Source organism: Zootoca vivipara, chromosome 5 (assembly GCF_963506605.1).
Source record: "Zootoca vivipara chromosome 5, rZooViv1.1, whole genome shotgun sequence".
Lineage (NCBI taxonomy): Eukaryota > Metazoa > Chordata > Lepidosauria > Squamata > Lacertidae > Zootoca > Zootoca vivipara.
This window is the reverse complement of record NC_083280.1, coordinates 80,637,186-80,650,161: the sequence shown is the minus strand read 5'-3', so window position 1 is coordinate 80,650,161 and position 12,976 is coordinate 80,637,186. Positions and strand designations below refer to the sequence as shown.

At 44.9% G+C, this 12,976-nt stretch overlaps 1 protein-coding gene across 4 annotated transcripts in view; it reads right to left on the bottom strand.

Moving 5' to 3' along the window:
- Positions 1-12,976, bottom strand: part of RASGEF1A (RasGEF domain family member 1A) — a 215,449-nt gene that overhangs the window by 31,715 nt on the left and 170,758 nt on the right. For 3 of the 4 annotated variants that reach the window (XM_060274999.1, XM_035137775.2, XM_035137774.2), the window contains one exon: positions 7,484-7,663. The exons of the other annotated variant lie outside the window; for it this stretch is intronic. In XM_060274999.1, the coding sequence (XP_060130982.1) occupies positions 7,484-7,663 (180 nt within the window). The remainder of the gene's footprint in view (positions 1-7,483; positions 7,664-12,976) is intronic. 4 annotated transcript variants of the gene reach the window in all.

Sequence of the window (12,976 nt, the reverse complement as noted above, 5' to 3'; positions counted from 1 at the left end):
TCCCATCTCCTGTCTCCAAACCAACATATTATGATACAGTACTGAAAGATCAACATCTTTCCTCTTGCTGCTATTATGCAATGAGCACAACCAGTTTCACTGAGTGATTAAACATTCTCACGTTTGTTTGTTTTTAAGAGGAAATTGTTGTGGTCTGCTTCTGAAGCCAGGGCAAGACAGGCAGGCCGCTGTGGAGTTAATGGATGCAACATTGTGATGGAAAGATTTCAGCAAAATCTGAGTGGGGGAAAAGAGCCTTAGGCTCTTCCTTGATCTGCAAATAAGGGTGTGCTGGAAGACTGTTCCTCGTTTCCAACTGTCAAACGTTGGAGGGCATGAAAGGGAAAATGGACAGGTGTGGCTATAGTCCTTCGTGGTAGCGTGCCAATTGCCTGCTGCTCTGTGCCACCTCCATTCCAACTCCTGAAGTAGGAAGAACTGAAAGAGGTTTATCTTGGGAAACTGAATAAATTCCCCCCTCACTCTACTGGAGAAAACTGGTAACAGTGGCGTTGGCGTACGTCATGCAGAAGTTTTTGCTACATGTGTCAGTGCAAAAGATCTGACATGTAAGCAGCTCTGCCCTGCCAGTGACCCTTCTTCCAACAAGCTAGGCCACATTCTTCTGAGGACGGCATGTTATAATTCAGTCCCCTGCACTAATTCTAGTTTGGGGCTCTATTCTGAACAGTCTGCATAAAGCAGGAAATTGCTGTCTAAAGCTGAGATAACTCCAGTCCGAATACTGGCTTTTCAAAGGCTGTGGGATGGGAGCCATGAATAACAAAGGCTGTCAGTCCAGACAGGGCCACCAATTTCTCCATTTATAACAATCAAGAAGGTTGTCTAAGGCATCAGACTCCCAGGTTCACTAGGGAATCATAAAAATATTTTAATACCTTTACATTTTTAAAATTTGTTTATATTATTAGCCATCTTGTTTGCAGAGAAAGATCAAATTGTGTGTGGGGTTTTTTTTAATATATTTTTTTACACTGTACATTCAGAAGACATAAATCCCAAACAAACACAGCCCATATTATTAGGTTTGGAAGGACCTATATTCCATTCTAAGAGATGCAGGGGGCCTCCATTGATATAAATGACTTTTTCCTGCAGAGAGGCACCTTCCACAAGTTGGTAGGTGAGAAAAATGGTCAAAGTGGGTACACTGTTCTAATATACGGTACTTCCACCTGCTGCTCTCCTGCCATATGTTTGCACTGTTTTCTTCATAATGCTGCAAGAGATCTTGCACATCTGGGAGAATGATTCTAGCCTAACCTTTGCTTCTACAGGTTAGTTTCTAATATGCAGTGTGTGTGCATGTGTGTTGTGGGAGAAACCATTCAAACACACGCTGTCCCTTATTATCACCTGCAGTCTAAAATAGCACAAGTCTAGTCTAGTAACAATTTTTCAGCCTCAATTACTGTTTGTGTAGCCCGGAGGTTTCACTGTCTCTGGGAGTGGTTCTGCATTCGAGACCAACGTGTTTTGTTTCTCGTGGACAAATGTTTGCAAAACAAGAAGCTACAGAGGCCTCTGTGGCATTTCCCCAGCGTTTAGAAGATGGGGAAATACCTGGGGAAAACCAGGACTAAACACTTCTGCGGGGGGGGGGGGGGGAGAAACACCCTCCATGCAAATAGTCACAAGTTTATGAGCTAGAATGTCGGGTTAGATACAGAAAACTCGGGTTCATATTCCCATTTGGCTCTGAAACTCATGGGGTTGTGCAGGGCCAAGTCCAATATCTCTTAGCGAAACCTTCCACTGTTGTTGTGAAGCAGAAATTCCGCACTGAGCTCCTTGAAAGAAAGGCAATTATACCAAATATAAATTGGGTCCAATCTGTTCCTGGAGTTGGTCCTGCTCAGAATGCTTGGTAGGGAGCAATGTCTGGAAAGCACCCCAAAATTCAATGTATTTTCCTTAATGTGTTATACTTTCAGTGTAAAGTATGTGGGGAATACTTTACAGCTGATCCCTCCCACACACAGTCTGGAGTGAGACACTTCTCTGAAAAGGTTGGCACACGCAGCGTCCCTAACGTTTTGAATAGGTTTCCATATGTTGAAAGGAAACCAGGGAAACCGTTTAAGACACTGAGGGGTGGGTGGGTCTAGCTTTCACAACATCTTTGATTGCATTCATGTGGGAGTGTGTCCAAACCTGTGCCTACCTGACCCCAATCTCACATACTGCCATGTGAAATGGTGTAGGCAGGCAACAGTGTCTGGGAAGGTGTTTTGAGATGTTCTGTACCAGAGCCCTGTAAAATAAGAAAATCAGCCCACTTGCAATCCCGGTACCGGCTTTTAAATGTCTACAGTGAGGTGGCCCCAAATACACTATTACTCATCATGCCAATGCTGCACGAAGACATGCTGGAAGTGTTGGTAATTAGGGTTTGGGAGGGTACTTTGCCCCTAGGTAATCCAGTATTCCTTTACAGGGGGGGTTAGGCAACTGGGGGCCCAAACCAGCATCTGAATCCCCCAGTCTGGACCCAGCAGAAGCCCTGATCCCAATGACCTCCCCCCCCTTGTTAAAAAGTGTTTACAGGAGAAGAGGTACTCAGGAGTGGCAGATACCTCATCAGCGAAATACCACCGGGTGAAGCAGCCATTGTGCTCTGGCCCTCATACTGGTCCTGGGTGATGTATCGATACATCAGCCAAGCCTGCAATCTAGGGCTGTGCACCAGATTTGGTTAAATGCCAGTGGGCAGAGGGCTCAGTCCTGCTGGCTGCGGGGGTCTCCTTCACTACGGTAGTACGTTCCCCACGGGGAATGTGCTGGCAAACAACATCCCAACAGGCCTGCAGTGGGATCGGAGGGAGAGGGGGCAGACATAGTGCCTTCTTTCTCCCTTGCCCCCTTTTGGTTAGGGTTTCAAACTTTAACAAAACATTAGGGCTTTCTCCCCCACCCCAGATCCATTTCAGAATGGAGGCGTGTGTGCCCAGCCCTACTGCCAGCTCCATTTTTGTGAGAGTGGTTCAGGAGTGAACAATTTGTTCTGGATGGAAGTCTGCACACAGTGGGTTGGAGGGAAGCAGCCGATGAGCTTATTTTAGTGGCCTGTGATTAATGTAATTTGAATGTCATTTTTAAAAACACTGGAAAATGCATATTACAGCAAGAGAACACTTAACGTACTGCATTCCTCTGCGTGTGCTTTCCTTAAAAAGGACAGACTCGAGCCAGCTCGAGTAATGATGTATGAACTTAGAAATGGCGAGAGCTGATAAACAAGTTGGGTTCTCGTCTAAAAACAACCTACACTGGTTTGATTCTTAGGATGGGAAAAAATGAGGGAAGTGATCAAGTTTGCAAGTGAGTTTGCAGCTGAAAGGTTTTTCCCCATACTGCCCCCCCCCACTCAAAACTGCTTATGTTGCATCAAGAAGCAGTTTCCTTTTCAAATAGATTCATGGACTTCTAGAAAGAGGAGGACTGAAATGAAAGTTGGTTCCAGATGACCTGTTCATTATTGAGCATTCATCCTGATTTGTTTGCATAAGGTTTGCAGTCATGTTAGACATTAGCTGTTTATGGAGCATTCATCCTGATTTTGTTTGTGAAGAGGTTAAGCAAAGCAAAGCTTATTCCAACTTTTCAGTGCTTCTTGCCACTTTCCTTATCATTAAAAGCCAATCAGTGGCGTGGGGTGGGGACAGAGGTTTGTTGCACAGGAGCCCCAAGTCAACAACAGTGCAACCTGAATCCCACCCAAAGACAGCAGCAGTGTTGAAGCACGCTAAATGAGGCTTTACACAAAGTTGCAGGTTCCAGGTCGTAAGGAAGAATTTTTGTCTCGTATGAAAAGCAAAAACCCATGCAGAGAGATAGCTTAACTTCCCCACCCTGCCCCCGCCAAACAGGCTTGTTTTTCTATGTGTGGGGAGTTTTACACAGATTAGACCATTCCAAACATTCACCAACCACTGACAACTATCAATGTCAATCAAAACAATATCCTAGGCAGATGCTGGGCAAATGTTCCAACTTTTAGACACAGGACCCAGTTAATGCTAGATGGTAGCACCAACCACTGCCCCTAGGAACTATTCAGATGCAGCACCAACAAGGAGAAACTGGTACCCATGCATGGAGGCCACATGCAACTGTCATGATATTTTTTTTCTGTGCCACCATGGTTGTGCAAACAAAATGAGGCTGTGGAATCTTTGGGGTTGAAAATTACACCCCATTTAGTTTCCAGCAGCTGGGGAGAATTTGGGAGAAGGGGAAAACCCCATGAACCCTTGGCCCAATTTAAGATGATACAAAAGAAGGGTTGGGGCCTCGAAGCTGAAGAGGTTGAAGTAGATTCCTATAGCTCCTAAACTTGTTGCTAAGAGACACGCTTAATTGAAGGAGGAGTGGAGGAGAACAGGAAGAGAACAAGTAAAAGGGAAGACTAAAATAGTAACTGTTACTTAAGGGCCAAGAATGCAGTGATAACTTCTGAGGAAGAAGAAGAAAAATATTTTCCCCTTCAGCTCATTCTTTCAATCCAGAATGTTTTGTTTGAATATTTTTCTGAAATGTTTGCTTGCAATGGGCATCAGGGGTTGCAGCTAAGTACATTCCATTCCTAACCTCCAGAAAGCTGAAGTCTTGCGAGTACGCATATTTTCCTGGGTACTAGGCAAATGAAGCCCTGTATGCACAGAATCCTCTATGGAACTGTGTGTACCTCTTCTCTCTCATTTCCCCCCACTAACCATCCTTGCAGTTTTCCTGTTCCCCTCCAGCGTGGCGAGAAGAAGACGGGGGTGGGAATTGTTACACTCCAAGTGATCTTTTTGTGCCCTTCTGGAATTTGTATCCAGCTGGAGACATGGGCGTGGGACAATTTCTGCTTGGGAATGGTGAGGATGTAACTGGTCGTTATAATGGTATGCTAACATGGCCCCAGAATTTAATCTGTGCAAAGACCACATAAAAGCAATTTTTGTTTCCATTGGTTCGAACCCCATAAGCGACAGCTGCCTATTCTCGCATTGCAGGGGGCTGGACTAGATGATCCTCAGTGTCATTTCCAACTCCATGATTCTATGAAATGGGGCAAGAATGGCACACCAATCTTGGGTATAACCTGGATAATGGCACCAAAAGGCAAGGACTGTGTAATATATGGGCCACTATTGAAATATTGTATTTTCTTGCTGCAGACTGTGCAATTCCCCCTTCTTCTTGAATTGATTTGAAAGACAAAACTGCAAATCTCATAGTCCTTGGCAAAAAATGATAGCCAAAGACCATGGTGATTATGCATAGAAAACTCCTGAATTTGCCCTTGGTCTTGTGTAGGATCCGCTTGTTGTAGTAGTACCTCAGGGCCCGGCTCAGCTTGTCGTAGTTCATCTGGGGCTTGCACTTCTGCACCCCTCAGAGGCGGGCCACCTCATCCGGGTCCTTGATGACAAACTTGCCGTAGTCCCCCTGCCAGGCGATGGCATCATGATATTCCTCTTTGTGCAGAAGCTCCAGGATGAAATGCCACGACTGGATTTGGCGTGAGCCGGGGCTCGACTCTGGCTTGTAGGCGCAGTCTGGGAAGGCGAATCCTGCGTCCGCCGGGGTCTTCATAGCTCCTTGCGCTGCAGCCACCGGGTTGGACTCGGAGGCATAGAAAACTCCTGAATTTACTTGGGTGGGAGGGCATAATTTCCAGCTAAGGACAGACCACATCTGGTTATCCCTTCCCAAAAATAAGTATTACTTTATGTTTGGAAAAAGGGGAAACCAGCAGGGGAGGGCTGGCTAGTGCCAGGAGCAGGAGACAAATGCAGTTTCAAGCTGGTCCCAATTTAAACGTGACAAGTTTTTTGTTTGTTTTTAAGCTGGTGTTCAGAGTTTGCCCCTAATTCATAGCTAGATAGAAGTATAAATATGCTGCCCCAGCATCATAAAAGAAAGGTCAAACATGCATGTTGTGCATTTAAAAGGTCAGGAAAGAATAGAGCAAACTATTTGGAAGCAACCTTCCAGGGTTTACACATACATGGGAACTGCCTGTCTACCAGGTGCAATGCAATTACAGGACAGCATAACTGGTTTAATAGCCTGGCAGGACTCAATAACTTTTTATCATGTGACTAAAGTTGAGTATATCAGACATTCTCCTCCTTCAAGAGGTACATGGACTTGCAGATTTGATTGTGGGAGGAGGAGGAGGAGAATAATGCAGCCTGCCTCTGAAATCAGGGGCCTCTGAGATATAACAATACTCATGCGACTTGACATTTCATTTTGTCCCACTCTTAGCAGGCATATACACATTGTACAGTCATACCTTGGTTCTCAAATGGAATCCGTTCTGGAAGTCTGTTTGACTTCCGAAAACGTTCGAAAACCCAAGGCGCTGCTTCCGATTGGCTGCAGGAGTTTCCTGCACTCAATCGAAAGCAATGGAAGCCGCGTTGGACATTTGGCTTCCAAAAAAAGTTCACATACTGGAACATTCACTTCCGGGTTTTTGGCATTCGGGAGCCAAAACGTTCAAGTCATAAGGCGTTTGAAAACCAATTTATGATTGTACTTAAATACTCAACAGTCACGGCAGTATGCAAACCAAGATGCTTAAGCCACTGCCAAACGTCATCCCAGTTTAAGGGTGGATACTTTCTAACATACCTTAGATGAAAATTTATTCACTCAATTTTTGTGTGAGATATGCCCCTCATTGTTGAAATGGCACGATCAAATCATTTTCCTGAGGTCTGGCAATCAGCATGCTGTCTTAAGGAATTCACGAAGGCGCACACTCAGAAAGTGCATTTTTAAAACACTGGATGCAGCAAATCTGCATTTGTTTTGCTATTTATGTTTAGTTTCATGAATTTCCTCTAACTCAGGTTGGTATAGTTTCTCCTCAAAATAACCCTATGAAGCCGGTTAACCGAGAGAGAGAGAAACTAGCCTAAGGCTACCAAGTGAGCTTTATGGCTAGCTATAGCTTTGAACTGAGGTCTCCCCAGTCCAAATCCAAATAATAAAAGCTTGAAAATTCAAAATGCAGTGTTCTGACCAGCAAAGTGAGAAAGCTGACTGTTCAACAACCAAACAAAAGTATCTAGGCCATATCTGCACAGCAAAGTTCTACTGATATATATTTTTTTACATGGCTTTCTCCACCAGGATCCTTAGCTGAATAATGCAGAGAACAGCCTATTAGAGATTCCCTCCCCCCTCCCCCCAAACTACAGATCACAAGGCTCCTTAGAGGGAGAAAATGACTTTTTAAGCAATTTAACTGAATTGTGCAAATACGCTCACCATGTTTCCATGGGAAAAGCTGCTTCAACCAACCAACCAATTACTAACTAAAAATCCTAGGAAAGTGTTAGAAACGTATAAACACCAGGGATGAATTCAGTTCTCCTCCAGCAGCTCTCTGCATACCCTCAAGTCCCCAGGCCATGAAAGCGGTGGCAAAAAATAAGGAAAACTCCAACCATTTACTTACATCTGGATAATAGTCTGTGGTGGGCACTAGGCGCTCAATCAGGGCCTCTAGTGATCCAGAGATGAGACTCCCATCTTGATAAACAGGATCTCCACTCCTCTCTCCTGTATCTGGCTGCACCTGCCCACTACATCCGGAACCAAGCATGCTGGAAAATATTGGTGTCTGGGGCATAGTTTCCTGCAAAAGTGGAGGGAGAAAATGGAAGTGATGTGAGCCATATACAGTGGCTTTTTCATGAGTCTCATTGGTGCTTTCCCATGTTTTGAAGAAATATCAGCCTGATCCTGTGCAACATTAGGCACGCTTAAGTCCACTGCAATTATTCGGCGTAGACCTCTGGCCAATTCTTCATAGGGCCAGACTGCTTTTTTTTGTACTGCACATAACATAGCATGAACTTTGGAAGAGGAATTTGCAGTCCCAACATGCACAAGTGTGCACGGAGCCTTTTGTCTGGCTTTGTTGTTAAATTAAATACGCATTGATAGGCCTACATTGTGCTCTGGCTAGCAGGATGTCTCACAATAAGAGTGTTTGAAGACAACCTCGAGGACACATTCTTACAAAGGAGTAAACCAAACAATCAGTCTTAAAAATTGTTCATAAGGATTCCTATGAAAACAAGTAACTATTAAAAGAGAAGCTTTTCACAATTAAAATATTCCAATTAAATACCTACAAATTAAACACATGGTGGAACTGAGTTGCCTTACAACATGAGTTGGGGTCCTGTACCCTTCCAAGGGTTGTTCAACTTAATCCTCAATAGCCTCAGCCCAAGTGATCAGTGGTCACGGTTGGTGGGCTCTTCATCCAGCAAATCTGGAAGCTCCTCACTCCTTTGTAAGTAAAGACTTCGAACTGTGGGCCTCACTTGGGGGGAGAATTCTCAAGAGAAACGACACTGCTCTTCCAAGGCCATCGATGTTCAAGCATCCCAAGGACAGGGCATGTGTAGTGAAGTCTCTTCAACAAATCTTAACAGGGCAGGAAATATCCACATGACATGAGGAGCTTCCCAAGGTGGAACAAAGCAATTCTGCCTGACCCGTTTAGATGGCTACTTAGCAGAAAACCGATTCAAGCATGGCTGTTCTGCTTGATCTGGTTTAGATCTTGACAGCAGTTCGTCTCATTTGCCCTGCCCTCTCATACATGAACAGTTCTAGAAGTGTCTGAAGATGTGTCTGCTGACACAACATCTGCCAAAGAGCAGGCAATCCAAGGAGGCAGTTGGCTTCTGGAACACTGAAGAATCCGTTGCTGGGGTGATGCTTTCAGAGGTGTGTGGGCTATAGGGACAGTTGGGAAAGGGAGCAGTTGGTTAAATCGCGTCTCTGAGTCTGGCAGCTTTCTCTAAGCATGGTCAGAGGGAGGTGGCAGGAGCCAGGTCTTATCCTGGGACAGAAACACATGGGGCCAGACTGCCTGCTTGTGTTAACAACATACTGGTGAGTGCAAACACAACCTTACAGTGTCTTGTGTTTCTGTCTTGCTTCAGGGGAAAATAGTATACCTGCTATCCTGGGTTATTGGCAGAGATCAGAGCTTCCCCCACCCAGCTCTTCTCCTAGCTATCAGACTGAAGTATGCGATAGTCAACAACTACAAATATGTGTGGCTGCAAAGCAAATTTACATGGGAGGCGAAAACAATCAAGTTGCCATGGTTTGCTTAGATCACGAAACGTGAATGTCAGAGTGATTATGCATCAGCCCTCCATATGTTTTCTTGATAGCTCGTGTTTACTAGCCTGAATTTTCAAGGTTGCTAAGCTATATCAGGAGTAGCTGCTAAGAGAAATCCTCAATAGTGCTCTTTATTGCTAGTTAATATGCAATTCTTCACCTCTGCATTTCCTGGTCGTGAGCAATTTTGCCCTCTCAGTTTTCTGTCCTTTGCAGTCTCCTCCCCCTAACCTTTGCTTCCCCTCCATTCTCTGGACCCTACTTTCTTTGATGGATTGGCACTGTTTTCTCAGGACCTTTCCTTTCCAAACCCCCTGTTTCTTCCATATCGCCTTTCCTGCTGCCTGCCATGCTTGTTTCTGGGCTCTGAGCTGCTGAGCCAATGGCAGTCAGAGACATTTCTGCTTTGTGTGACATTAGAGCAACTAAGCCAGTCACTGCCAGGCACATCATAAACCACAAAGTCCCTCTTAATCACACTAAAATGTAGATATCCTGCAATATTTGAGGATTTATTAACTAAGTTATAACACATCACTGCTAAGTACTGCTAGAGCTCCTGTATGCCATCACTCAGAATTCTACCATGCATATGCAATGTCTATATGGCACATGAAAAATTCCACCAGCCATGGAGCTTCAGCAAACTTTGTAATGGGCATGCACGACTCCTTACTGCCCTTTGATGCATATGCAAGCAAACAGTTCATGAACCTCCCACGACCTGGTGAAAATTCATTGCAAGGTCCAAGGTGGTGAGTCAGCCTCACTTCATCATTAATACTAACACTAAAATAATTGTTGCTTTCTACTATTAACCCTCTTCCACTCCCCCCCCCCCCATTCCTGGCAGCTCAACACAATATGAAGGACATGCAGCTGCCTGGCTTATCAAAATCTAGGAGGTTACTGAAACCCAAAACAAACCCTGAATGGTATAACACAAATGCCTCACATCTCTTAGGACAATAGAGGCTAGCTAGAACAAGGGTATTGCAACGCTCATAACTGCTCCCATTGCAGGTCCTTCCCTTCACACAATTTACTTATAAAAAAGAGGGGTATGGAACTACTTTAGGGACAATCTCGAGGAGGCAATACCACAACATGATGCGAGGTGGGGGAGCAACATTAACTTTCATATGGGACATTAATTCAGTGTGAGCCAGCTCTGCTATATAAAGCATCAGCCAAACACTATGTTCCCTTTTAAGGCAGCGTCCCCCCTCCCCCCAAAAAAGCAATATTTAGCATGCCAGTTGGGGACATGTCTAAGTTAATTCCAACATCACCCTGACACCAAGACTTAACTAAAAGAAGAAAACTCCTGCCAGCTCATATGCTAGGACAGAATCCTGCACAGCTGTTTACAACTTAGAAGGCGGAATGTCCCTAATAGTAAACAGCAGCATATCCCTCCCACAGTTCAGGCCAGTGTTTGTCATTTAAATGTTTGAAGTGACTCATGTGAATGGGGACGCGAGACAAAATGTACAACATCTAATTGACATATAATTGAGGAATGAGACATGGCAATTCTATGCACAAGTGCTTCCTTGGTAATGTTCTGTGGTATTTCACAAATTTAGTCACAAGGCATCCTTGTAGGCTCGCATGACAGCTTGACAAATGGGATGTTTCTTTGGGAGGGAGGGAGGGAGGGATGTGGAAGGCAGCTTGACTTTGTTTATTATGTAAGTTGCCTGTGAGTTTACTCCTTCCTTTTAAGGGATATGGCAGTGGTTTTTAATGAGCTACTCATGTACAGTGTGCACTGTCAGGCTATTTCATCTAGATGCATGCCCAAACTGCAGACTATGGAATAGGGGGGAACATGCTTCTCTCATAATATTAAAACGCAGGGTCAGGCAATGAAATTGATTCATTGGCAGGGTTAACACAGGCAAAAGGAGGCGATCCTTCACAAAGTGAATAATTAACATAAGATTCACAGCAACATGATGCGGGGATAGCCATCCGCTTAGACCAGTGGAGCATGCAACAAAATGTTGTCATGTAGTGCACTTATTTTCAAGGTTAGAGCCTGCCAGCCAAGCCCTCTTCCAGGAACACCATTCCATACTGCTCCCAGTTGCCATCCCACCAATGGACATTCAGCATCCTGTGGCCACCGAGTATGGACAGTACTCACTAGATGGTTTTGGTAGTGGTGGGGTCTCCCATTTAAGATTTCCCCCTGCGGAAATCATAGAATCATAGAGTTGGAAGAGACCACAAGGGCCACCTAGTCCACCCCCCTGCCAAGCAGGAAACACCATCAAAGCATTCTTGACATATGGCAGTCAAGCCTCTGCTTAAAGACCTCCAAAGAAGGAGACTCCACCACACTCCTTGGCAGCAAAAAATCTTTTTGTAATTTTGCAAACCTTGGGCTTGCTTCCAAACCTGCTGCTTCCTCCCTCTTGTTCATCAGTGGCCCCATTTAGGATACAATCCTGATGATGATGATGATGTTATTTATACACCAGCCACTCTGGGCAGCTTCCAACACATACAAAAACATAATAAAATGTCAAACATTAAAAAACCTCCCAATACAGGGCTGCCTTCTGATGTCTTATAAAAGTTGTGTAGTTCTTATCTCATTGATATCTGATGGGAGGGTGATCCACAGGCAGGCTGCCATTGCCAACAAGACCCTCTGTCTGGTTCCCACTAACTTCACTTCTTGCAGGGAGGGAACTGCCAGAAAGCCTTTGGAGCTGAACCTCAGTGTCTGGGCTGAACAGTGGGGGTGGAGACACTCTTTCAGGTATCCTGGGCTGAGGTATAGCTCTCATCAGTTGAGGAAGACAGGTGTATCAACAGCTCTCAGCTATGATAGTTGAAAGTTACCATGTTAAGAGGCAGTAGATCTCTGAACACCAGGTGTGGAGGGCAGACAACATGGGAGGGCTGTTGCCTTCATGCCATTTCTCACCATCTGGCCAGCTGTTGATGTAAACAAAATGCTGGACAAATGAACCTTTGGCCTGATCCAGAAGGACCACTCTTGTGTTCTTAGGCACCTAGATATGACTATGAAGAGTAGAATCCTTGGCCGCGCATGAATAGATTCCAAATCCATGAAATCACATGTTAGCTCACATCTATACTAAACAATCCTCTCCTCACATGATAAATAAACTTGGGTAGCGGCTTGCACCTGCTGGCAACTTTGCTGGTATTGGTGCACACACTACCCATGCTCCCTGGCACCCACATGTTCAGAATTAGTGTAAAAGCAGAATGTGTGCAAACTGCTGTACATGTGTACAGCTTGGTTTGTGGGGCAATCAGGGTTCCCAGGTCTGTGAAGGAGCCCTATGTGTATTTGGCTCTGGGCAAGGAGGCCACTTTCACATTCACCCTGAACATGCAGAGTTTAAGAAGCAATGCTAACAGGCATTCTGCTCCTGTTCCTCACCCATTATCCCCAGAATGTACAGATAGAGGGGACATATGCACACCTCGGGGGCGGGGGGCGCGCGCGATGCACTCACGTGGTTCTTATGACTGTACATTGCAATTCAGCCAAACCTCCCCAGAATCCATTTCTTTACACCCTTAGGTATTCTGTGGCAACAAAACCTACTTCTATTTCCCCCCATTGGAAAAACCAGGAAGAAGTCTTAAGGGGAGGGAAAGAAGGAAATTGGCGGTTTTCCCTGATTCTTTTCTTGTGTTTTTGACAGTACCTTCACATCTCTAGAGAGGACTGGCTTATCTCAAGTTGCTTGCCTGTGGATTTCCTTTAATATACCCCCATTCCCCCCCCCCCAATAATCTGAGGTTATAATCT